We start from the raw sequence: 26,118 nt of genomic DNA on the forward strand, positions 1-26,118 counted from the left end.
TTTCAAAGAAAAGGAAAGGCAGAGAAAAAAGCAGAGCCTACCTGATGTTTTCTCTCTCTCTTTTTTTTTTCATGAGGCACTGTCTGTGCCTGCAATCCCTTTATCTGCCTTTCATTAGCGCCTCGTTCGCCCTCTTAGTAGGGCGGGTGTCTGGGAGACAGTCACTTTCTCCCAGCCTGTGATGTTTCTGCAGATTACAGAGGGGCCTTTGAAGCCGCTGCACTCCTCATTGCCAGGGCCGTCAGACGAGCCCAAGCCATCTGTCAGATTGACGGCAAAGTAGCAGAATGGGGGCTGAGACCCCCTCTGTTGATCCATACTTTTGTCTTTTATGTGTCACATTTGGATGTCATGCAGTAGCCACACCTTTGTAATCTGCTGCTGGCACCCGGCTGAAGACTGGCCTCCGCAGCACACAAACACACCCGGACACGGAGCGGAGAGGATAATGGTCCTCCGTAATTACTCTTACCTGTGGGCATCAGTCTCTAAATGAGACAATTATCGTCATGCCCTCACAGTGCTGGGTTCCTCCCACTTTTTCAAGGCCCTGGAAATCATTGGCATGTGGGTCCTTTTATTCCTGACCAGTGGGGAAGATTTTGCTCATGAGCTGAGGGAACTGCAGGTTTGTCTTGTTGCAGGCCAAACAAGCAGCCGCCAGCAGATTGTGGTTGGCTTTACAAAAAAAGTTTCCAATCACAGAGAAATATACTAAACTGAATTTTCTCTCCCAGCTCTAAATAAATGTGTTCAGATCTGATTTAGAAGTTGGTAAATCCAGCCCATCTGACTTAATGTCACTTCCTTTATTGAGCTCCCGCTTTTCACACTGGACAAATGCAGCTGGTCGCTATAGAGGCGGCAGATTTGATCGTTTTGGACCGATGTACACAAAGCAAAACACAGCAAACGATTTTTCATTTCATGAAAACAAAAATTATCCCCCGCCCCCTCACCCCCAGGGTAAATGTAACTCATGTGCTTTGCAGGCATCAGGGAGCGGCTGTCAAAATACTCCTGGAACATCTGGCAGAGACGGGAACTGTAGTAAGTTAGCTAATGAAGCTAAGATGAGCTGCACGGCTTATTCATTTCTCCAGCTATTTAAAAACAAGACCGTTGTCATGACTTCTTAAACACGGACCTGATGGCTGCGTGCATGCTGTGCAGAGACTTCCTGGATGTTTCTAAATGTAACTGGAAATAACAACTACACTTTTGAATTGAAGTTCAGCAGCAGCAAGTCGTAGCATTATCAGCGTGATGTGCAAAAGATCAGACCATCATTATTTCCCACGAAAATGAACCCATTTGTTTGCTTAGCTTTTAAACTTTGCTAAGTAAAAAAAAAATTTTTGGACTTTTTACTCTGATGTGTTCGGTTTGTTTTTATCCAGTGGAAAAATTTGACACAGTGGATGTGATAGTTGTGAACATGTTTTTGTTAAATACACCTTCTTCACACTGGATATAACACTGTAGGCCAATTAACAAATGCAGCTCGTGCCAGAGCACACAAACACTTTGCCATCTGAACTCCAAACCCACAAAGTCTCGTCCCCTCTACAACTTATTACGCTTCCTTTGCTGTGAATGGACAACTGATGTGCGAGGGCAGCAACCATCAACTGACACAAACAACACACTTGGGGCTTAATTAGGTCGAGAAATAATAAATTGACTACTTAGATAATTGCAACAAATGCACATTTTTAATGATGTAATTATCTTCCTAATAGCTACTTTTCTTAAAATGGGCTGAAGACCTACAAAAAAGGCCATTAGTTGTGAGTCTGTTTCAGCATTTGCCGGTCACAAACAGGTGTTGTGTTGTTTTCGGTGGGCTGGCAGCTCCTGCTCAGAGATACCGTGTTTATAAGGGCGCAGATTTAACTGCGCTTGGAGGAAGGAGGGTCCCTGATAAACCTCTGAAGAAGAGTGAGATTACAGGAATCGCGTTTCCACCTCAAACGGTGCCTCTTCCTGTGTTGAGATGATAAAGTCGCATTGAGTTTGCAAAGACCATTTCCCAGCGGCTGTCTTTCAGTTTATATGAACTTTTCAAACAGCTAAGGATCTGACGGAGGATCGTCACCAAGCTCGCAGGCTTTGAACACATCTCCCCTGTGTATTTTTCCCACCCCAGGACCACTGTCTTCAGAGACTTGGGGAGAATAAAGGATCAGATCGAAAGACATCACACCCCCCCCACCAGCCTCCCCTTTCCCCACCTCACCCAACCAACCACCTTGCTTGTCCTGTCACACATGCTCACGCTCACACACACACACACTTGCAAATTTATGATGCATATAAGTATTCTGATGTGTGTGTGTTAGTGTGCCGTGAAAATACACACACAGACAACTCCCCAACAAGCATCCCCCGTAGAGTCACACATCAGACCAGCTTCCTTAAAAAAAAAAAAAAATCCTCTATTATAATGGAGTTTTCAAAAACAGAATAATACATTAGGTACCTTAAAGCAGAGGGTGACGTTAAACTACAAAAAATATTACACAAGCCCGATGAAATATACATAAGAGTAATTGGATCAGAGACAACTGTGGCTTACGCTTGGAGATGGCAGATGCTGCTAAGAACACATTCATAACTTCACCCTGTTAGCGCAGTGGTCTAAGGTGACGTCCTGGTTTTCACTGAATTTCTTATTATGTCTTTTCACTTTAAACTTTTGTTTGTTTATAATATCTCTGAAAAAACAAAAACTATCTCCACTGGAAATATCTCAGCTGCTTTATGTATTTTTAGAGCAGAAGAACTCACTTGCTGTCTCCACTTTACAACGCAAGAGTGCCGCAGCCCGAGATCGGCCCACTTGTGCAGCCCACAGGCCTGGGTGGGATGTCAGAGGACTACAGAGCTGAAGATGCCAACGAGCTGTTAAAAAAAAAAAAAAAAGATAATCAAAGTCACGCACATGGAGTGTTTTCAGATAAAAATAGTCACCATACAACATAATGCTTTGACAGGCATGAGTGATTGATGCTCAAAGATGTTGCCATGACAGACTGGCAGGCGGGAGAAAAACACTGAGGCAGAATGATTGGCTTCTCCGCTTTGATGTTTCTGTCTGACTTACTTGTGATGGCTGGTTACATCTTCAAACCCGTTCTGCGTTGACAGTTGTAATGACCCCAAACATTTCATCTGTCATATCTCAGAAGAGCTCTGACAACTTCGAGTGAAAAGAATACACTTCTATTACCAAACTTCAGCCCATATTCTTATATGTATCCATAAGCAGAAGTTATTAATTTGCATTTGTCACAGGCCTTAAGCTTGATGTAATAACCCGGAGTAACTTACACTGACACAACTTTAAAGAGCCAAGATTTTTGAACGAAGCTGCAAAACCCAAACAATGTTATAAATATTCATGAGGAAGCATATCAGAAGATATTTTTGTTTGTGAACCGAGTGATAAAGTCAAGATCAAATCAAAGTGTATTTAAATAAACTTTGCAGGTCAAGGAAGAGGACAGAACACGTTGCATACAAGCAGCAGCATGTAAAAATTATGTAAGGTCAACCTGGCATGATGAAAGTCAGCTGAGCTGCAATTTATAACACAACTCCATTTTATTTTAGAGCAGCTCAAACCGGATTGTTCCAGCACCTCAAAAATGGAAATGACCATAACGCTCCGGCTCAGCGGTGTCCAAACAGTCCATTTTATCACCAGTGCTGCTTCAGTCAAACCATGTGCGAGACAGATAACCCGCTCAAAGCCTGCCTTTGTACGCCTGTTTATATTTTGTTGTGTATATGTGGAAAGACCAAACATCCCAGTTTCATCCAGTCCACAGAGTGGGAAGCGGTTTCCCATGGTTCTTCTGGGATGCCGCTTTCATGTGGAAACAGTCTCTGGGTCCCTTTAGCCCCTCCGTTGTGACAGCGGATAATGAATTTCACAACATCTGCCATTTGTTAGCCCCGTTTGTTGTAAGTGATCTCCCTTTAATCCATGAATTCTGAATGTGTATGCAGCTCCGCAGCTGGAATGAAGCAGATGGATCCCAGGGCCTCTCTGGGGCTGCGGCAGGCCGACGGGGGCGGGCACGTTCTGTCCATTCCTCCTCGGACCGTAGAGACGGAGCATTGAGTCACGTCGCTCTCTGTTAGCTTGTCATCAAGCTCTATTCATTTTGTCCAGTTTTCCACCTGTCGAGCTCATGTGAGTCAGAATCTGCTCTGCTAAAGTTTGTAACGTATAAATGAACCAATCCTTTGTCCAAATTTAAGTCACTCATTTCAAAGCCGCATTGAACAGCACTTGCAAATATCTGACTTGAGTGCAAAATGGTGATAAATACCAAACATCCAAACTCCAATCGTAAGGTATCCCATGATTACATCGATCAGAAACAGAAACCGTGTCAGTAGTTTGAAGGATGCAATAACGCACGTTAAAAAAATTGTGAAGTAGAAACATGCTTAAAATGGCACCTGTGAGTTCTAGTAAACCAACATTGACATTAATCAATACCAACATTAATAATATCCTTTTAGCTCTGTTTTTGCTCTCTACTGGATAGAAATACCTTTGTCGGGGAAAGCACGCACTTCATTCACTGTAAGTCGCCATGTTGAGCTCAGCAGCTCGTGCACAACGAGCGTGTGTTCTCCTCTAGCGGGTGTAGGTATGTAAAGGCGCTACAGTGGTGACGGTGCAGGTCAGGAGGTAATTTGTTGGGAATGGGTTTGCTTTGGTAGCAGACTCAAACATCAACAGAGCGTCAGAATCGCCCCTCCATCTGACAGCAGGAATGGTCGAAATGCTGGATTGGGTCAATCTTCATTCCTTTCGAACTTTCTGCCCCCGTCCTGCCCTCTTCATAAAACCTGGAATGTGCTTCAAAGAATGCACACTATCTTTCCTGTATGAATAAAACATCTGTCATTCATCAGCTGGTACAATACGTGCCAATTTAACAGAGCACAACAGTTCTGCAGGACAGACAAGCAGCAGACTGTACATTATTCTGTGAAGCTCGACCATAACCAAATGTCCTTTAGAACTTAGTCTGGCCCATTGAAACAAGATTCCATTCATGCATTTGTGAATTGAAATTGTAAAATGACTGCGAAAAAGGTTGCAGTTCACTTGTTGTACATTAAAGCAGGTTCAGAAAATGTTAGAGCCATTGCATCAATTTTGTACAAGTTCGGTGCCCAAAAGCTTAAAGAAAAAAAAGAATCCTGTCATCAGTGTTTTTGTGTCTCTGTGACTTTGTCCACAACAAATTACTCCCAAGGGAGAAAAGTAAAATAACCTTGACCGTGAAAATATAGAAAATATTGCACTCTTGGTGCTCAATAAAGAGCTCCGCTCCCTCCCCTGCCTCCTCCTCCCTCACCCGAGGGGCCAACAGGTCTCTCCGGCTTGGGGGCCCTGCTTGGGTGCTGGCTGGCCCCTTGGGTGGGCTCTGGCCTGGAGCCCTGGGGTCAGCTCCCCGGGAGCATCCCCTGGTCTGTTGCCGTTGGCTGTGTGGGTGGAAGTGGCCATTCCTCCCTACTGGTGTCACTGTAAGTGTGTCCTGAGTCTCTGGCATGCTTGGGCCGGGGGAGAGTTGGCTTCCGATGGGGAGCTGGCTGAGGTGGCTCTCTGGGTTTGGTGCCTGAGCCGCTGACCTGAATCTGGGCCCTACTGATGGTCTCACTTATATTTAAGGAATGCCCACATGCACGTGTAGGTCACATCATGAAGGAGTGATGAATGCCAAAAATGGGCTTGAGTTGTTCTTTCACTTATCTGGACTCCCATCTTTCCAAATTTCTACACAGAAATCCTCTGGAATGTCATAATCCTGAGTGATGTGGTGGGAAAACTACAGCATCCTTCACCCCTCTAGTTCCTACCAGCACCACCCTTCCCCTTCCCTTCTCCTGTCCATCCCTCTGCATCTTGTTGGTCCTTTGTTACCCCCAATATTCACCCTGCCCCACAAAGGTCATTTCACTCAATAAAGATCAGCCAACTAGCTACCAGGGAGGGCTGGGTCAAAAAAATGCGACAAAATATTTAGATAGATTTAGATAAATAGTTAGCTGCAAGACTAAAAGTTCATCAATGTCATAAAAAGTTGACACACTTTGTGGTGTTAAACAATTAAGAAAAATACTAACTTTAAGTGCAAAAGTCTACAATGTGTTGATCTTTGATGAAAAGACAAATAAGTGAATAGATCTACTTGCTTCGATTAAACGATGGTCAGCTGAAGGAAGGGGGGGGGGCAGTTCTGAGAAATACTTTAATCTGAACTTACTTTGCCCTCTTCTGGCGAGAATTTACCCCGAGTTTAGTCCCCGCCGTTCCGGCAGGTGGCGCTGTGCGCATGCGTCAGACGCCGTTTCCGGTTGTTGTATTTCCGGTCCGAGCGGGGAGGCGACCGGCCGGTGCCAGATCAAAACACAAACAATGGGCAAGAAGCACAAGAAGCACAAGTCGGAAAAACACGCATACGAAGGTATTTTAAATCACAGACAGTTCAACCACATGCCTCCTTGGTTAGTTATTATTATTAGATTGATTTAGGCCGAATGCAGACGCTTTAACGATCTGTTGGCGCCCGGTAGCCATGTTAGCCTAGCATTAGCCGCCTCATTAGCTAGCCAGATTGCTAATAAGAAAGCAAGATCGAGAACAAGATCCGTGTTGTTCAGTCAGTTTTAGGTCTGAGGTCAACGTAAAGGGGTTTGAGAATACAATGAAATGTTACATGTAAACTGTAGCTTCCGTTGCAGACATGCTAAGCAGGACAGGCTATCTGTTAGCGGCTATTGGGTTTAGCCGTCAGGTGGATAACGGCTCCTGTCTGTCCGTCTGCCGACTGCAGAGTACGGAGAGAGGCCGCTGAAGTTGGTGCTGAAAGTGTCTGGAAACGAAGTGACGGCCGGAAGCTCAAGCTTGGACACGTTTTACGACGAGCAGCCGGCGGAATACGACAAACCCAAAGACAAGAAGAAGAAAAAGAAGAAGGATAAGGAGAGGGGCTTTGGGTCACCGGAGGATGACAAAGGGAAGAAAAAGGTAGCTCAACTGGAGGATCCTGGTCTTAGATTTGGGGGGTGGGGGGTCCTGATCCTCATTGTTAGACTTCATTGTTGTTTCTGTAATCTTAGTTGGCAAAGAAGAAGAAAGGGCACGATGCAGAAGGAGACGATGACAGAGAGCAAAGCAGAACTCCAATCCGCTCAGAGCTGGACAAACTCGAAGGTAGGCTCAGTTCTCGTCCTGTTGAGTTTGTCTCCCAACTGCTGCCTTATCTTGACCTTTGACCTTATCTGTCACCAACAGAAAAGGAACAGACTCCTCTGCAGGAAGCTTTGAATCAGCTCATCAGGCAGCTCCAGAGGTAGAGTGCTCATCATTCACTCATCCGTGTAACAGATCCGACTGCTCTGTCTCCTTTTGCCATTTGTTGATGAATTGTTCCTGTTGGGAATAAACAATGTCTGTGTTTGTGTGTTCTCCCCGTAGGAAAGACCCCAATGCGTTCTTCTCATTTCCGGTGACAGATCTGATTGCTCCTGGTTACTCTTCAGTTATCAAACGCCCCATGGACTTCAGTACGATGAGGGACAAAGTAAAGAAAGAGTGTTACCAGTCACTGGATGAACTCAAGGTATCACACAATGTTTAATCTAATTGTACCCATTCAGCAGGATGAACTAAAATAACTCTTGTAAAGATAACAAATTAAAGAATAACGTCACAAAGACTTAGAGTTAAGAGTTATACATTCTCACTGGCCAGAGCTTTTTTTTATCATTCTGTCTTATGTTTCATCTGGAACATGTTGTTATTGCAGATGGATTTCAGAATTATGTGTGAAAACGCCATGATTTACAACAAACAAGAAACAATCTACCATAAAGCCGCTCGGAAACTGTTACACTCTGGAATGAAGATCTTGAGCCAGGTATGAATCTGCATAGATTTGTCCCTCAGTTCTGTTTATTGTGACATCACTCATAAACTCAATCACTCAATAAATTGTGCTATCAATGTGTAGTAATGTTTGTTCTGAACTAAGTGGCCTTGCTTTGGCAGTGTTGCACCAGAGGGGGGCAGCAGATGATAACAAACTACACTCGGTTGTACCAGCAGGTGCCTCAGACAGGTTTTCGTTCTCTAATTCTAACTGTTTACTGTCTTTTCTGTAGGAGCGGTTGGACAGTCTGAAGCAGAGCATAGAGTTCATGTCCGGCCTCGACCCGTCTGCCAAACAACCATGCAAGTCAGAGGAACAAGGTGGCAGCAGCCTGGACCAGAACAGAGAGGGACCCATGAACACAGACACCAGCGACAGCTCCCACACTCCAGGCACACCCAGGTTCTTTCATCTCACAACTCTTGAAATTTCATGTAGTTTTGCTCTGATGTCATTTTTGTTATTCTAAAGTCTGTGAAAGTGTATGTGAGAGCTGAGATAATATCATTTGTGAGGAAACAAAAATTCTTTCCATATCTTGAATGGATATGGGGATTTTTTTTTTATGTTCATATTCCACTAAGACTAACTGGCAGGAGTAAGAAAACAGCAGTTTGAGCAAAGCCATTTCCCACCCGGTCATTTCACAGTGATAACAGGAGTTTTCGTTTGACACTAAAGTAAATAAGTTTGCCACTGTGAAGCCAGAGGTGGAGAATGTGAGGAATGCCTCAAAGCATGCTGGGCCTTGTTTTCTCTCAGGCCATGCATCGTTGAAACCGACGTGCTGTTGCCCAGTGATGTAACAAAACCTGCTGATTAAAGTCGTCCGTTAGTTATGACTGGTTCAGAGGAATGAGACACCTTCAGCTGCTTGCTTCCTTTACATCTTTAAAAGTTTAAGAGGAACTGCTTAGATTTCTCCAAATAAATTTTAGACACAACTCGGGAATTCATATGCTAATTTTACACAAATGTCTGAAGTGGTGGCATTTCATTTTCATTGAGTCAAAGGTCAACCTCACTGTGGCATCATGTTGCTCTGCAAAAACACCCCTGACCTTTATTCAACGCTGTAACTCGGGAAGGAGAGATTTGGACTGTATTTTCAAAGGTCTACAACCGTGAGGCAGAAATTTGAGCATGAAGATGAGACATAAAATCTTGAAGGTGCTTAGTGGTGTCAATAAAATGCTTTGAGGGAGATTATCTGAGTGAAAGACAAACAGAGGGGGAGGCTCAATGAACAGAAGAGTCCACACAGATCTCCTCCCTGCAGCTTGTTTTTCTCATGTGTGCATGCTATTGAGGCTCATCACAGAAACAAAACTTTTCTGTCTTTTAGTCTTTCATGTCCGTGTTTCATTTGCAGACAGGACAAGGACTCCAAAGATGAAGCAGAGAAGGCAGAAAAAGAACTGGAGGAAATCCGCAAGATCATCGAGGAGTCTGGAGGAAAGCTGTCTAACAGAGTGCTGCAGTGTGATGTGAGAGCAAAGTTAAACTGAGAATTTTTTTGGTTTTATTTTGTTTCAAACGGACATATTCTCCAGTCAAAGTTTGATCCTTTCAAAACGATGGCTTGAAAAGAGAAGTAGCTCGCAGTTCGGCCCTCAGACAGAGGAGTTGCTTCTTTTAGTCTTGTAGGAGATTTGTTATTCTTGACATTTATAATGAGAAGTCTCTTAGTACCAATCTTGTTATTTATGTCCATCCCAAATGGTAAATCACTACAAAGTCAGTTCAAAGAGTCGGTGGTCTTTTTACACAATTTAAACTATATTTCTTGCGTAGTTGGAGTTTGTGAGGCGGAAATGTGATGGCTCCACAACTTTGGCGATCCTTAATCCAGCCGATCCATCAGCAGGAGGTAAGTCCACCTTAATAGATCCCAGATTTAACTAAAATACCTAAAAGTAACAGAGATTGATAAAAGTAAAAGTAAAAACCTAAAAAAAAACAAAAAATAGCTTGATCCCATTTTTGCCATTAGAATGTTTCCCAGTTCTCTTAGACTGAGACTTTGTAGATGTTACTGTGGACCTTGGGAAATGAAACGATAATGAAAATGATTGTTAGGTAGCTACATCCACAGACCTTTGATAGGTAAAGGAAAATGAGGTGGTGAGAGACCTCGTGAAATGAGCTCACATATTGGCATTTCCCGTTCCAGATGTTGGTTACTGTCCCGTGAAACTGGGCATGATGTCCAACCGGCTGCAGAGCGGAGTGAACACCCTGCAGGGCTTCAGGGAGGACAAGAGGAACAGGATTACTCCAGGTACTGTACTGTGATGACGTCATGGGTGATGTCAGATCAGATCTCCTGTACATCATCAGAATGGGTCATTTGTGTGTAAAAACACTTTCCTCAGTGTCCTACATGGGCTACGGGCCGTTCACCTCCTACGCACCCACCTACGACTCCAGCTTCGCTAACATCAGCAAGGAGGACTCTGACCTGATCTACTCTTTCTACGGAGAGGAGTCCAGTCTGCAGGGCTCAGACAGGTATGTACAGTCTGAGCGTAAACGCACTTTACACAGAGCGTCACTCGATGCATTCCTGTCTGATCACCTTCCAGATGTTTCTCTTTTTTACTGGGTTTACTGAGTCTAGAGCAGCTGTCAGCTGTGGACGAGGCCTCAACTTTGACCTCAGCTCTGAGACTGAAGTTCCAGGCTCTCTCTTCTGTGTCACTTACTCTCCTGTTTTATCTATTCTCATCGTTTCCTCTGTGCCTCACTTTATGGAGTCTTTATGGAGTAAATAACTAGGAAATGATCACATGGACATGTCTCTTATTTCCCTCAATAGGAAATCACACTTTGCTTTAAAATCAGGAAAATATTTCAGCTGTCCCAGAAGCCGTTGTGTCTTTCTTTTGATGTCCGGTATCATCAGAGTTGATTTCAACTTCTCATGCCTGGCCAACAAAATAATTCAGATTTCTAACCTCGCTGCAGCTCAGAAAATACTTGTTATGAATGTGTGTGTTTGGCAGCTTGTCAGAGTTTCTTGCCAAATCAGACGAATATGTGTACAAGCTGGCAGACAATCTCCTGGATGCAATGACCAACGGAGAGCATTCAAAAGCCCTGAAGGAGACCGAGCCGGTAAGAATTACCGATCCACCTTTAACTCAAGTGTTGAACAGCGGCCGGTTAAATGTCACACAGCCAATTTTCTGAATGAGTTGTATATATTTTCCTGTCTTTCTTCTCTCTCCAGCAGATGGAGGAGTCAGCAAATACACAAGAGGACAAGGGAGACTCAGAGGTAAGACACTGTACAGACAACTACATCGACCCCCCACACAGAACCAACGAAAACCGATACAGAGTTCATAATGAGAAATATCAGCGTGAGTTCTGGAACATTGTAGCCACTCGGTGTTTGATGTGGCGTTCGGATGAGCTGCTCCCGCTGTGCATTGCTTCATCGTAACGCTCTTCCAACACCTGGTGTGGATGCTTAATTTCATTTTGTCAGTATAGATGGCTGTTGCATCAACCAGCTGTGTCAACAAAGCAGGATCCTGCCTCTAGCTTTGATCCATCCATGCATGGAAAGAACATTTCCCTTCCAAACACAGCAGTGCTGTTCGCTAACGGCCCGCTGGTGGAGAATTTGGAGGGGCCCGTGTTTTCTTTCAGTGCCTGCTGGCGGCCGGGCTGAATTGCTCCTCAGAGCAGCAGAGGAAACCAGAGCGCAGGCCCCCTCCGTCAGGCACACAGCAACCCTCTGTCCCGGCTGTTTGCTGTTCTTGGCCGCTCTCCATCTTATTCTCATCCCATGCGCGGGTGTTGCAGATTTTATTCAGATTTGATTTCATTGGCGCAAAGTCACAACGCGACTAAACAGGCTTCAAAGGTCCTGGAGGTTCCCCTGAAGCGTCAGCTGGCCATCAACAAATACATTTTTCTGCTCTGACTACATGTTGTTTTCCCGTCTGTCTCTCGTAGGTAGCAGAACCTGAAGCATCCAGCTGCAGCCGGTTTGACTCCCTGTGCTCCGCCACTGGGCTGCAGATCAGTGAGGAGCTTTCTGAAGGTAAAACCTTTTCAACTTCATTCATTGTGCACAGTTAATAACTAATTAAGTTTGTTCATGCAGGTCTTACAGTGTAATTAATTCAAAAGTTACCCTAAAACTAATATAAAGCTTCACCAGCTTGAATTTATTGGACAAGAAAAACAGTTGGAGGACCTTGTAACACCTCCACCATGGACATGTGGGTAATTGTTTAAGATTTCAAAGTCTGTAAAAGGTCTGTGAGGTTATTTTCAGAGAAATAAGACATAAAACAGTAAAGCTGGAAGTGGCTCATGCTGTATGTTATGTAATGTTAGATAATCTTATAAAACTGGTGGCAGATTTATCTTCTGTTGATTCACGTAATATAGTTTGAATAATTTTTTCAGCTGTATTCACATGGCTTTGCAAAGTAATCTCACAGCGAGCTCTTATGTAACAACAAGGGTATAAACCTGTCACATAACAATCCTCTGTCAGGACCAGAGATCACACCCCCCCTCTAAGACCCAGAAATGGCAGCTCAGCGCTCTCATACAAATGTCACTGTAGAGACAGAGTAGAGGTGAATATACGAAACCAACAACAGAAGAAATATGAACTGTGCTGTGTTGTCTGTACCTCCTTCCCTCCCCTTCAACAGAAGCCCTGCACTTCCAGCAGAAACTGGATGAGACCACAAAGCTGCTGTGCAACTTGCAGGAAGCGCAGAAAGAGCGTCTGAGCGCCAAGCAGCCCCCCAACATGATCTGCCTGCTGGCCCCAACCGCCAAAGAGCTGGAGCTGGGTGAGCCCCCCCGCTGGCTATCTAACACAAATCTGCTACCTCTTTAAGCTTTAAACTAAAATTCACACTCATTCAGAGTGGCGTCTCTCTCAGGGATGTTTAACATTTCCTTTCTTTTAATTGCAAACTTGTAGGTTAGCCTGATAGCATGCTATGCTATCAGTTTTTCCCATCTAGAGGCACTAAGTGCATTCAGCAAATAAACTAGCTGTGGGAAAACATTGTAGTTGATGTCGTTTCTACTCAATTCCTCACAGCTGAGAAGGTGACGGGGAACCTGGCGGAGCTGACCGGTCAAGTGGCACCGTGTGATGTCAGCAGCATTTACGGCATCAGGAAGGCGATGGGCGTCTCGCTTCCTCCAGAACTCACTGAGCCCTTCACAGACCTCACCACAGGTACCTCACCTGGTGCACAAACAAGCTTCACTTCTGTAGGACTTTGAGCAATAAATGAAACAGTACATTTCAGCCACAATACTGACACTTCTAATATTCTTTTAACTGCTTACAGTGCAGGATATGGCCGAACCGATGGAGACTTTGCCCACCTGTCAAGCTGCGGTTCAGGTTGTCGCTGTAAAATGAACTTCAACCATCAATAACTTAAGTTTTGTACAAAGAAATGCTTTTTGTGTGACATTTGTATGGATTTCATTCAATAAACCATTTTTTATATATATATATATAAAGAAACCTGGACTCTGCTGAAATATTACACAACACACAACCAAAGCCATAGGAAAACATTTATTACATTCTGTAGCTGTACAAAATTCAATATCACATTTGTTCACATAAAGGCCAACACATTATTATTATTATTATTATTATTATGTAACCACAATTACAGATGGGATGGTGGTCTCAAGACGGTAAGGCCACGAGACAAATTCAGATTTTCCCGGAGGCACAGAGAACAATCCAGATCAGGGCAGGTGATCATCTGGAGCCGGAACCAGAAAAACATTCACAGCAGGAAGGTTATTGGGTCACAGACTGAGGACACACTTCCTGCATTGCAGCAGAAAGGCAGCAGCAGACACTGAAATTTGATTTATCTGAGCAGAAACAACACTCAAACAGATGGCCTAGGTACAGCACATGGACTTGCCTGCCAGCTCCTGTAGTACAGCAAATATTTTGTCATATATATTCAGATATATATATCTCACTCAAATAAAGCACAGCTGGAAACTAAAATGTTGAGAGTTGTTGAATCTAAAGCTGTAGCGCTGAGGCAACTCTTGTAGCTTGTCTAGAGTTGAAATGTACTCTGTTTTCTCTTTTCTCTAAGACATATTCAGATGAAGTGTTTCTATATCTAATGTACGGCCTGTTCTGTCCCACCGCCTCACATTTGTTTTGCTCATTACACAGTAACAGAGCTGAATGTCCGCCCCTTCTCCATCAGGAAAACCAGACTGGTTTCACATTATGATCCAAACAGAATCCATTGTCTTTACAGGGACCAAACTGGTCTCCAAAAATTACACAACAGCATTTGGCATTAGTACATTATATATCCTTTCCTTCACAAACAACATCTGAGTTAGAGACAAAAAATAAAAAGGTAGAAAAGTGACTGACAACTGGAGGTGAATGTGTTCGTGAGCAGAAAAAGATGGCGACTGTACAAACTGGCCGTCACGGCGGCCACATCTTGATCTGACAAAAAGGCTCTCAAGAGGAGAATTCGCTGTCGCATGCAGCACAGAGCACGGCGGTGGTGGCGGCGGCGACTCCTTTCCTCGCTGTTTTCCTTCAGCAACATCACAGGTATCGCAGCTTTGTTACAGTCACGTCTGTCTCAACACTCGTGGCGTGCAGAAGTTTGTAAACTCTTTGACTCGTGAGTCTGTCTCCGCTTCTGGCGGCGGCGGCGGCCCGGCCTCAGCTCAGGCCCATTCCTTGTTGCTTGCTCATGTCGGTACACACAAAGAAAGTCTTGAGCTCCCCTTTCCCCTTGACGTTGATAAATCCCCGACACTCACATGAGTACCCGAGCTCCCGCAGCACGTTGAACGTTTCCTCTGTTACCTGGAAGTAAAAATTTAAAGGATAAATCAAACTAGCTTCAAAGTTCAAATGATAAAACTTTTACAAACTTATATCGTCCGGAATAAATTTTAATCCCAGATACAATTAAATTTTATCTTTGTTGTGGCATCTGTACATTTTAGAGGAATTTCAAAAAGTGCTGCTGCAGGAAAAGGGCAAATCAAATGTTCATGTTAATCAAATGTTAAGATGGATTTAGAAAATCAACTCTTTTAGAAATTTGATCTTCGGAAGTCCAGCCATGTTTGTGAAGTGACCCGTGGACCTTTTAAACTCTGCCCTTTGTTGGACTGAACTCAATCTACCTGGATCTTCCCGAGCTCGCCGGTGCTTTCCATTCTGCTCGCCACGTTGACTGTGTTGCCCCAGATGTCGTACTGAGGTTTCCTCGCCCCGATCACTCCAGCTATTACTGGGCCGTGATTAATGCCTGTGGAAGAACAACAGAACAGGACGCTCTGTGAAATCTCACTCTGCATTTGTTGCATGCATGCATGTGCATGAGCAGAATTTGGAGACTCTCCATGAAAATATAATGAAAATAATAATGATAAAAAAAAAAAAAAACAGTAACACATTTAATTCATTGTGACAAAACAATCAGTTTGGGTATGAAGCAGTGACAGTTTAGAAAATATCGCAGCCAATCATTTTACTGCATGTAAAAAGGGTTTCCTTTTATTTCATGAAGTCTGCCAAAAAAGCTGTAACTGCTCAGCGAAAAAGCTTTTCATATAATCAAATAGGAAGTGTCCACTCAGAGCATGAGGGAAGTCTGCTGTCAGGAAAAGCTCTGTGCCAAACGCTAATTGCTTTTTGATAAACATAATTCAAGACGAGGAGGTGGTGTATTTTGTTTTGGAGGTACGACGTGTTCGGACACAGCTGCTGATAAAGAATCTGAAATCTGTGAAGGAAGGTTTACAGCGCTGTCTGAGTTTCAGTGTTTGCGCCTTATGTAAGTTTTATCTCCAAAAAAATGTAAATGTTTTATGTCTGCTCACAATCAGCTGTCTGGGTATAACGCTGGCAGGACCAAAGACACGACACGACACACACACACACGTATTCTTTCTCTGTTTCTTTGGCTTGACTCCAACATTTACTGAAGTCATTTCTTCTCTGCATTAAAAGCCACAAAGCGAAGGTCTGTCCCTCTGAGAACTCCATCAGACGCAGCACGGATTGTCAATCATGCAGAGCGTAACCATGGAAACCTGAGCTGGATGCAGCGCAGCGTTTCGGGTCAGTGAAAGGTTTCCGGAGAAGCTGCAGAGAAGCCGAGCACACTCACCCACACGGAGCCTGAAGCTGTTGAAGGAGTGTCTGTTGATGCCGTCCAACTTGCCGATCAAAGCGATGGCGAACTCCACCATGTTCCCGATCTGGGCCTGCTGCCTCTCCACGTCCTGAAAGAATACAACCGCAGCCGTGTCATCCCGCCACCATCACCTTCTCGGCTGTGGCTCTTATTTCTCAGGTGTGAAGCGGGAAGATACTCCACCTGGTTGTTCTCCTGGCCGGGCGTCCCGCTGAGTCCGGCCGCAGCCATGTACGTGCTGCCGATCGTCTTGATCTTCTCCACGCCGCTGAACTTCGGTTTGGAGAGAAGCTGCGGAGTTCAGGGACAAACGGAAAAACCAGTGAAGGTGTGCTCGTGGGAACTCTTACACAACCCGCTCCTGCATCCATTTAGCACAATTACAATCACATAAACAACGACAGCAGTAACACACTGGAGGATGACAGAGGATTTCCTCCGCTCTCTTCCTGACCTCGTCAAAGTCGGCGATGATCTCGTTGAGCAGCCTCAGACATTCCAGGCCTTCTTTGTTGATATCGCACTCGGTGTAAAACTCTTTGAAATCCGGCACCGAGGCGAACATCACACACACACAGTCGTAGGACTTGTAGTAGAGGTCCTTGTTGGGGGGAAGAAAAAAAAAAACCCCAACACAAAACACAGAATAAACAGTAAGAAGTTTTATTCTAGCTTTCATGTAGTTGTGTGACACTTTTGGGAAGATGTGCTGTAAAATCATCATTCCAAATTCAACACAAGAGACAAAGTCAGAATCTGATCATTATGAATTAACTGATTCTCTGAATAATCACAGCATTAAAAAAATAAAAACAACATCCTCTCAACTTCTACCATTTTCTCACTTTTTTTATTATTGTTGTTCACTGAAAGCGTCTTTTACTTTATCTTCGCTGTATCATATTTTGAAAAACAAGCAACTCAATTTGAAAGAGAAATTGTGTAAAAATTCTAAATGTGAACGGATTTCTATTAAACTTTCTCTGAATGAGTCGTGGTAGAAATAGACAATAATAAAAGACGCGACTTTTTACCTCGTTCTTTTTATTCTCACCGACGAACAGCGCAGCCACGTGAGCCGGCAGCACGTTCTCCAGCAGCAGGCGGTTCAGGTTCTCCCTGGTCTCGATCTCATCCTGCTCTGTGTGTTTCTTGTATTTTAGTAGAAAGTCGTGACGGGAGGAGGACTCGTTCTGGCCATGAATAAAGAAAGAAAAGCATAAATCATAACCGGAACAAAGATGTAGATTATTTCCGTCTCTGTCTGATTGTCGTTACCTGCTGTGCGATGATGAGCATGGTAACCAGGAACAGGGTGATGTAAATGCAGCTCATCACCTGGGGGTGTTTGACCAGCCCGATCCACATCAGGACCGACTCATCGTTTCTGCGGTGGAATAAATGCACAGACATTCACTTGAATGAAACGTGAAATTTAATGTCAATTAAAAATGAATTCATAATTAACGTTGGCCACCTCCTTATTTATTATTTCCCCAAAGTCATCAATATATCATTTATTAACTCAAATCTTTTTAATACGATGGAATCAATTATTTCTTTCACATATGATAAACTTGTTTTTGTCAGCAGAAAACACAAACATACAAATAAAAAAACCAACAACACTAAATCCCACCTGCTGCAGTTGTAGCTGTTGTTCTGAGAGTAGAGGAAATGTCCGTACTCCACAAAGAGTTTCTTGTTGGTGCTGAGGATGATGACGTAGTACGCTATGGAGGCCAGGCTGAGGAAGAGCGTTTTGATCTCAAAGCTCACCCGCAGAAAGACTCCACATGCAATGAGGGAGAGGATACAGCAGTATACGGAGTACTGCGTGAGAGAAGGGAGGGAGGAGATGGAATCAGGCCTCGGCCATTTAAACAAACAGCAGAACCGACTTTCCATGTTTTTTTTCCTCTCAGCAGGAGAAACCGTCAACGAAACACAAAGCGTTCATTTAAATTCACCTCAGTGTTTGATTATCATGAATGCATGCTGTTAAGTGACAGTTTAAAGTGCCCAACAACTGCATGCCAATGTTCTGTTCAGATGTTTTAGCTCGAGCCCCCCCCATCATCTCAGACGTTCATATTCTGGCAGTGGCCACGTCGAACATATCAACGTTTTTAATGAAATATCTGACCCCGAAAACTCAAATCCAGCCCACTGGCATCGCGTCGTCTCTGGTATTTCATACCATAATACATAGCAGGATTATTTGCAAATATGATTTAATCCGCCCTGATATGGAAAAAACATTAGATTTTATGATTGTTGCCGAAGGTAAATTAATCCATCACTCACAGGCAGGTAGAAGAGGCCTCCTAATTCGTGCTCCGTGGAATGAGTTACGTTACAAAGGTCAGCAATATCTTGTGTCGGGACGAAGCACTAGAGGGGGATAAGAAAAGATGTGACTGGCATATTAAACACTGAACAGAGAGCTCTGAAGTTTGGCATGAAGTGCAGCGTGGCCAGAAATAGCAGATCATGTAACGACCCTCTCAACAGCGGCGGCCGCCATCTTACCAGGTTGAAGACTGCCAGGATGATGATGACCGCGGTGGTGGTGGTGGCCAGAGGGAGGCGCACGCAGGGCCGCTTCACCACCGCCTCCGACACGGCCGGCAGCCACTGACAGCTCGACAGCTTCTCTGGAAACAGCCGCTGCAGACAGGAAGACGGAATCAAACATCTCTAGACATCATGTGAACGGCGTCTGTCGAGGACTGAAGGTATAGAAAGCTGCAGCACGGTTTGCACGGGGAATTTTTCCAGGCACACACTTGATATTTCTGGCACAGTTGAACATTAATGCAGTAACACACACAGTCAGGCTCATTAATTCAAATACAGTCACTGAACAAACAGCAAAAACTGCCAAAAACTCGGCCTCATTAAATTAAAAATGAATATGTTCAAGTAATCACGTGCAAATGTTAAACATTATGACTTCCTCAAGAATGTTTTGGCATTTTTCACATGGTACATTCTCTTTTTATTTGGAGATGGAACCGGTCAGTAGATACTCTGGAGCTTTTCACTGTATATTTATTAGAATTAACACCCTGGGAATAATGCAAAGAGGATAATACAGCCCCAATTAACAGGAGTAATCCTGACAGCGATGATGGACAGATGCTGAGCAAAACTGAAGGCTGTTGCTGTTTTTTTTTTTTTGTGTGACCTTCACACCACAGGAACACAATCATCTATCAAGAATTTTACATTCAATTTAAATCAACCGTAGATGAAATAAATTCATTGAATGTTAATGAAACAGTTCATCCAAGTCAGAGCCAGGCCGGGATTATTCAACTTTCACAGGCTCCCTGTGAGGCGTGAAAGGCTCGCCGTGACTGTGAAGTTTACTTTTTCTTTACTTTTCACAAACCCAAATATTAGCTGACATGAAGTCCCTGAGCTGAATCGCCCAAATGTCTGAACGGTGAACGGTCGGACTCAACACACTGACCTGTAAGTGACCTGCGAAACAGATGGCCAGAGTCAGCAGCAGCACACAGACCAACACGCCAAACGACTTCCCCAACATCTGTTGGCTGACGGAGAAAAAAAAAAAAAAACAAGTCAGAAATCAGTCTCCACCTGTCTGCCTCCACTCGTCCAAGGCGTCCTCGTCGAACACCACAAACGGGAACGTTCGGTCGTACTCACTCTTTTGTAACGAGCATCTGAACCACAAATATGCAGAGGAAGATGAGGGTGGCACAGCCGACGTAGTGTTTGAACATCGGCAGGTCCAGAGCTCGGTACTACGAAGAAGAAACACAGAACACAGCTGAACGTCAGAAGAGAAGAAGTCGTTTGGATTCTGCGGTTCTCAGGTGCTGACCGAAGACAGATCATCGCAGCTTTGTGTCGGGCTAACCTGTTTTTCCAGCTCTTTCTTTGGAAACCACAAAGCAAAACGGCTTTTTTCTTCAGACTTAGACCACTGCCTGGGAGAGAGGAAAGAGGAAAAGAAGTGTCACATCCATGTTGTTATGAAGTCCAAAAGGAGTTGTTGGGCTTGTGATGATGTTAGTAAACAGGCGGGAACTTTGTGTGAATGGTGAATTTTACATAACGGACAGAAACACTGTGACACTATAAACCACACACACACACACAAAAAAAACAAAACAAAACAAAACAACAAAATTAAACTACCTGTTTTGGAGCCACCAATGTCACAGCAGTGTATCATATATATTATTGCATGAAAAAACAAGATGAGCTGGTGATTTAGCTTCGACAGGTCTTAAAAATCATCCACGCTTGTGTCGCTCTGCCTTTAGGTTAAAATGTCTGATGGAGAAGTGACATGAATTCATTTATGGTAAAAAAATAAATAAATAAATGGACCCACTTGTTGTTCAGCTCGTCGATGGTCGTGGTCATCTCGTTGTGCAGCTCCTCGTCAAACTTGCTCTTCTGTGATTTGGTCCTGCGGCGAAAAAAGCATGCAGATAATTAGGACTTGGTGGTGGGGGGGGGGCAGCAGACAGAGGCCCGGGACGCTGGGGGGGGGGGTTAGCTGTGCCTGGAGGTAATTCTGAGCATTATTGGGGAGAAGAGATAATGTCTGGCCTGTGAGACAGTTCTGCAGGAGGGAGGGAGGGCTGTGTTCGATGATCTCTGTGAGATTCAGTAGGAGTGTTTCTGCTTGGACGACTCCGCTCCACTCTATCAGGAAGGAAACGCTCACCACAGATGCTCAGGCCCAGATATACACAAGCCCCGTTAATAGCAGCAGTTAGTTTCAGATCACACGCTGTCCGGCAGAGGAAGGGTGTTAAACCTCAGCACAGCTCTTCACTGAGGCAGTAGTTCTCACTGCGACGGACAGGATGCTATCACTCAGCTCGGGTGGAGACAAATGCGGGTGTGACTTTTTTTTTTTTTTTTTTGTTATAATCGAGATGATCCACGAACTGTTTTGCTGAACAACAGCGCCGTAATTCATTTCAGCTATAAATCTGCAGCTCTTTTTGTTTAAAGGGGTCATACTGTAAAAAATAAGGTTGAGAACTACCGATCTGAGGGACCTTGTGGACCTCAAGGGCCCCCCCCCCTCACTTATAGCTGCTGAATGGAGATGCTGGCAAGGTGAACGGTTCCTCTAGAGACTCATCAAAGCTGCGACCGTAAAACACAAAGACAGATTCATCACAGACAAAAACGCAGGGCCTTTCAGCCATCAAACTAAATGTGAAAATCCAATCGAGAACAGTTAGTAGCTGGTACGCACGCTCACCACGGGTACTTTTAACCACAGGAAATATATTTTTATCGAGCTTGTGTTCACCAGCTGCTGCCTCAGTGGACGGCAGCGGACTTGGAATACATGAATGAAATTAACAATTTCCCAGATTAAAGGTCCCAGAGTGGAATGCTTGAGCTTTTAGGTGCACACTTATCATCTCTAAATCACATTACTCCGGCCCACACTGTATGTGTAGGTGAGTACTGCTCGCTAATCAGTAGCTGCACTTTAAACATTTGTCCTGTGCCAGACAGCCAAAGGGAAATAACCATTACCAGCTATGACCGTAATCAATTTTCTATGTGCATTGTTAGCAGCTAATGAGCGGGCGTGTCACGGAGCTCTGCACTCCCACCAGCAGCAGCAGCAGCAGCAGCAGCAAAGCTTCACTGAGCAAACAAGACTCGACTTCATTTTCCTCATTCTTAACACCCCGCCTCTGTTTTTAACTGCTTCTTGACTAGCAGCATTATTAAAAAGGCGATACACAACACCAACACCGTGTACAGACATTTCACAAGGTGTTGAAAGGCCTGCGTTGAGATTCTGCTAAATGTTGGCACATGTCTAATATATTATTCATCATCAGCACATTCATGCAGTCTCGACTTCCACCACATCTTTCATATTCAGAGACGGGCCAGAGTTCACTGAGCTCACCGTCAGGTCAGGAAGGGCCTTCGCTTTGTGACTTGTGGCATTATTGTGGAATTGTGGTGGAAGAAGTCATTAGAAAATATTAAACTCAGCAAAAATACTCCAACAGGTTCAGAGTCTGACCAGACTGCTGACAAGAGCAGGCTCAGTTCGTGGATTCTTTATTCGACCAGACGGCTCATTCTCTCCTCTGACCTCTCGCCTCAATTTGGCATTTCATTTCGCAGGGGGATTTTATATTTAAACTTAAGAGACTGTTCTGTTTGAAAATCCCAGAACAGCTGCAGTTTCAGAAACACTCAAACGGGGCTGTCTGTCAGCGAGATCGCAAAGTTTCACAGTTTGATGAAGCTTCTGAATTGTGCCTGCAAGATCTTTTTCGCTCTGCAGTGCTGCCACAAGTGTTCCTTATAAAGCGTTTGATGATGATGATGCACTGTGATAATTTATACTTCCTGTCATCCTGTGGGTGTAAAGTTTTTCCCCATCCCATTGGGGGGTTTCACAGAAACTGCAGTTCAACAGTCACCTCTCAGACTTCCAAATGTAATAGTTCCATTTTTCATTCTCGTTCTCCTTCCTTTCCTTTTATTTTTTTATACTGAACATCCCGCCCGGATCGATTCCTCTGTATATACTTCACATTTTAAATGTGGATCATGAATCTACAAACAAAGCAGTGCAGGAAGGAATCTCACATGTAAAAAGCTGCTTACTATCTAGTGCTGTCATGTGAATATTTCCTCTCTTACATTAGAAACACACATTATTGATCATCTCCATGAGCACAATGTAGCTCACTGTCTAATGAAATTATCCTTTGAAAGGTTTTATATACAGAATTGCAGAATATTATTCATAAAGTGTCATTAAGGGGACGACCTGGTTCCAATTATTTGAGCCAACGGAAAGGAAACTTGGCAGAGCAAGATGAAGGAAGACAATCTTTCCTGATACAGTCATGGTCATCATGATGCTATTGAGCAACAGGAATATGCAACAGAATGAATCCCAGGTCGGTTATGGCTGAGCACATTCTGTCTCACTTCCACTCTGCTGCGGTATTATACACCTTAAAGTAAGAACAGGCGCTGAGTGCTTTGTGTCTTACCTCTCAGTGATCATGGAGCTGGGGGCCGTTCGCAGGGGAATGTCCTGGAAAAGTAAATTAAAACAACTTTCAGACCAAATCCGGATTAGAAAAGACAAACAACCCCCCCCCCCCCACATCCTTTTTTTTTTTAAACTCATGTGTAGCAACAAACATCGTCCTCCGTCTGTAGTTTACCCGTCTATTTCTCAGACGACGTCACATTTCGACATTTCTCCTGATTAATGAACACAACCGGACCATGCTTTCAATTTGTGTACTTGTTCCCTTCACGTTAGACAAGAAACACACAATTCACCCACCCTGCCGTGCGGCTTTCCGTTGGTGTCTGTGGTGAAGCCCTCCCGGCTCTGGAGGTGAGCGAAAGGTTTGACGGCGCCCCAGGACTCCAGGTAACGGGTCATACGCACGGACGCCCGCATCTTCAGGCCGTCATTCACACGAGGTTTAGGCATGTTGTGGGTGTTCAGCGACGGATCCTTGGACTTAACACACACACACACAATATACATCTTCACCATACCAGCAACTATTTGTAAGATTTAAAAATACACATTTGTCACTCTTTGCATCACGATGTGCAGTTTCGGCTGGACTCACCCGCGGATCGATGACCAGGTAGGTTAGGACGTTGAGCTCCCTCAGGTAGGGGTCCCTCAGGTGGCCGTTGCCTTCTTCCACCTCGTACGCCTTGTTCAGGTGCTTCAGGGTCGCCTCAGTGATGTGGACACGTCTTTCAGAGCAGAGAGCCGATACATAAAGGTTGGCGTGGCTTACGTGATTTTTAATCAGAAGAAAATTTTTGAAAAAGCTATAAATGATTATTAGTTTAAATAAAAAGAAAAAAAGATTGGTGATTTTATGTTGGCTTGTTGATTAGCCTGTAGACAGACGTGAACAAATAAATAAATAAAATAAAACGACATGCTGCTCTACTGTACGCACAAAGTGTTATGATGCTCTGTTCCACATACCCTGGAAGGCCTCCCGACTCCATGTGATTGGCCAGAGTGACGTCATGTGACCACACGTCGAACTGCCACTTGCGCAGGCCGATGACGCCGCAGAGCACGTTGCCTGAATGCACGCCCACTCTCATGTTGATGTCCACCCGAGTGGCCTCACGTACCTGCCTGAGAGAGTTTCACAGCAAATCTAAAGCGCTTCGTAGCTGAAGGTCGTTTCTCTCTGCTAACATCAGTCTGTCAGTCCAATTCAGTCTGAGGACGACATCCCAATATGTCACAAAAAACAAAAAACAGCATCCACCAGAGCGTTAGGGTCTGACTGTAAGGTTTAAACGATACACTTGACAGAGAATAACACCTTTAAAGACTAACCTGAGGTATATAAGAGCCCAACAAATCCCTTTTAAACACACAAACTCACTTGATGGCCTCACACATGTCGAGGCCCATTTTCACACAGTTCTTGGCGTGTTTAGGCAAAGAGACCGGCAGCCCCGACACACAGTAGTAACAATCGCCGAGGATCTTGATTCTCATGCACTCGTTTTCCTGTAAAGGATGAAAAACAAAAAAAAAAAAAGAAAAATGAAAAAAGTTTTACACAACATATTTTCTTCTTGCTATCCGTCACAGCGACAAAAACAGATTCTCACCTTCGCGATTTGGTCAAACTTCCCAAACAGCTCGTTGAGCATGATGACGAGCTCCTTGGGGGAACAGTCACTGGCCAACCGGGTGAAGCCGACAATGTCGGCGTAAAGAATACTGAAAAACGACACACACACAAATTTACATCTCACAAATGAAATACACAGTTATCACGGTAGAGTAGCTGAAGTAGTAAATACAGCCTCTGCCTTTTGATGACCCCATTTTTTATTTATTTTTTTGTTTGTTTTAAATCAGTGAAATAAACTTCCGACCTTTTTGGAAACATGAAGATCATTACATTTCAGTTTTTTTTACTTTTCTCTGAAAAGCTTTGTTTGCCAGTTATAACCAATTATGACCATTAACCCGAACCCTCCCAAACTGAGAGGTAGATTTTTTTCAGCCAGCACATCTGCAGAGAGTCTCCTGTGGAGCTGGTCTTTGGTGGACTAAAAGGCCTGTCTGGTTTTAGACGCGGTCATAACTTCGGCATCATTAAGGCTGCCGGCCATTAAACTGAAGAGACGATGATGTTTCATCTGAACTCCAAAAGACGCTGATGGTAAAAAAAAAACAACTAAACAGCTGGAAGTTTGGCAAAAGCCCAACTGTAAATTACAGCACGATGACGGCCTTTGACGGTGAATCTTAATTTACTGTGAACTGAATTCAAGCGTATGCCTCAAATGAAGCTCAGAGAAGTAACAGATCAAACATCCAGACGCCCAACTGTGAGTTAAACTGATAATAAGCTACACAGCGTGCAGCCGAGCGCACGTGTGGGCCGGCCGGCCAGCAGAGGGACACAGATGTTACACCTGCCCCATCCTGCTGCACCAGGTGCTGCAGGAGACACACGACGCAGCTAATGACCGGTCTGACTGGGGTAATTACAGGAACGGGGCAGAAACGCAGCCTATCATTCAGCTCCCTCTCACTCTGGCTGTAAACGAGCATGGCTGATGCCTTCACAATGACCTGCTAATTAGCAAAAAGTCTACTGTTAAAACATTAATTTAGACAAAAGGAAGGTATATATTAGCTGTCTGTCATTCTGGGAAACGATGCAAAGCTGAAATTTGCCTTTGAAAATAAAGTATAATATATTTTCAGAGTCTTCTTGCTTCTCATGATTAAGCAGACTAGCCTGTCTTGAGTTATCCAAAAAAAAAAACAAAAACAAAACTTGAACCATCTGCTAAAAGTTCAGTTACAGCTGTAACTGTCAGCACATACGAAATTAATAAAATGTAAAAAAAAAAAAAAAAAACTGTAAGTGGGTCAATCCTAACACACA

At 44.1% G+C, this 26,118-nt stretch overlaps 2 protein-coding genes across 2 annotated transcripts in view; one reads left to right on the forward strand and one right to left on the reverse strand.

The window, feature by feature from the left end:
- Window positions 1–6,399: 6,399 nt before the first annotated feature.
- brd7 (bromodomain containing 7) lies at window positions 6,400–13,461 on the forward strand. The gene is made up of 17 exons (XM_029498413.1): window positions 6,400–6,494; window positions 6,864–7,057; window positions 7,150–7,243; window positions 7,325–7,382; window positions 7,508–7,652; window positions 7,839–7,949; window positions 8,194–8,363; window positions 9,334–9,448; window positions 9,756–9,831; window positions 10,135–10,242; window positions 10,337–10,472; window positions 10,967–11,078; window positions 11,194–11,241; window positions 11,928–12,015; window positions 12,641–12,784; window positions 13,042–13,182; window positions 13,298–13,461. Exons 1-17 carry the CDS (start codon window positions 6,446–6,448, stop codon window positions 13,369–13,371), a joined length of 1,863 nt encoding a protein of 620 aa, XP_029354273.1. The 5' UTR covers window positions 6,400–6,445; the 3' UTR covers window positions 13,372–13,461.
- A 57-nt stretch (window positions 13,462–13,518) lies between these two features.
- Window positions 13,519–26,118, reverse strand: part of adcy7 (adenylate cyclase 7) — a 39,315-nt gene continuing 26,715 nt past the window's right edge. Inside the window, exons 7-26 of the mRNA XM_029499077.1 lie at window positions 24,824–24,935; window positions 24,592–24,719; window positions 24,177–24,335; window positions 23,803–23,935; window positions 23,505–23,687; window positions 23,203–23,246; window positions 20,538–20,615; window positions 20,058–20,127; window positions 19,844–19,941; window positions 19,644–19,728; window positions 18,698–18,835; window positions 18,473–18,559; window positions 17,805–17,998; window positions 17,444–17,552; window positions 17,200–17,358; window positions 16,620–16,766; window positions 16,349–16,456; window positions 16,139–16,253; window positions 15,150–15,274; window positions 13,519–14,823 (exon numbers count right to left, since the gene is read on the reverse strand). Of these exons, the coding sequence (XP_029354937.1) occupies window positions 14,677–14,823; window positions 15,150–15,274; window positions 16,139–16,253; window positions 16,349–16,456; window positions 16,620–16,766; window positions 17,200–17,358; window positions 17,444–17,552; window positions 17,805–17,998; window positions 18,473–18,559; window positions 18,698–18,835; window positions 19,644–19,728; window positions 19,844–19,941; window positions 20,058–20,127; window positions 20,538–20,615; window positions 23,203–23,246; window positions 23,505–23,687; window positions 23,803–23,935; window positions 24,177–24,335; window positions 24,592–24,719; window positions 24,824–24,935 (2,419 nt within the window). The 3' untranslated portion in view covers window positions 13,519–14,676. The remainder of the gene's footprint in view (window positions 14,824–15,149; window positions 15,275–16,138; window positions 16,254–16,348; window positions 16,457–16,619; window positions 16,767–17,199; window positions 17,359–17,443; window positions 17,553–17,804; window positions 17,999–18,472; window positions 18,560–18,697; window positions 18,836–19,643; window positions 19,729–19,843; window positions 19,942–20,057; window positions 20,128–20,537; window positions 20,616–23,202; window positions 23,247–23,504; window positions 23,688–23,802; window positions 23,936–24,176; window positions 24,336–24,591; window positions 24,720–24,823; window positions 24,936–26,118) is intronic.

The sequence above is a fragment of the Echeneis naucrates genome, chromosome 3 (assembly GCF_900963305.1).
Source record: "Echeneis naucrates chromosome 3, fEcheNa1.1, whole genome shotgun sequence".
In the NCBI taxonomy this organism is placed as follows: domain Eukaryota; kingdom Metazoa; phylum Chordata; class Actinopteri; order Carangiformes; family Echeneidae; genus Echeneis; species Echeneis naucrates.

Coding starts and splice junctions, on each gene's coding strand:
- brd7 (XM_029498413.1), top strand. CDS start 6,446: ATGGGCAAGAAGCACAAGAAGCACAAGTCGGAAAAACACGCATACGAA. Junction 7,244..7,324: donor AGAGCTGGACAAACTCGAAG/GTAGGCTCAGTT, acceptor TGTCACCAACAG/AAAAGGAACAGACTCCTCTG. Junction 7,383..7,507: donor CTCATCAGGCAGCTCCAGAG/GTAGAGTGCTCA, acceptor TTCTCCCCGTAG/GAAAGACCCCAATGCGTTCT.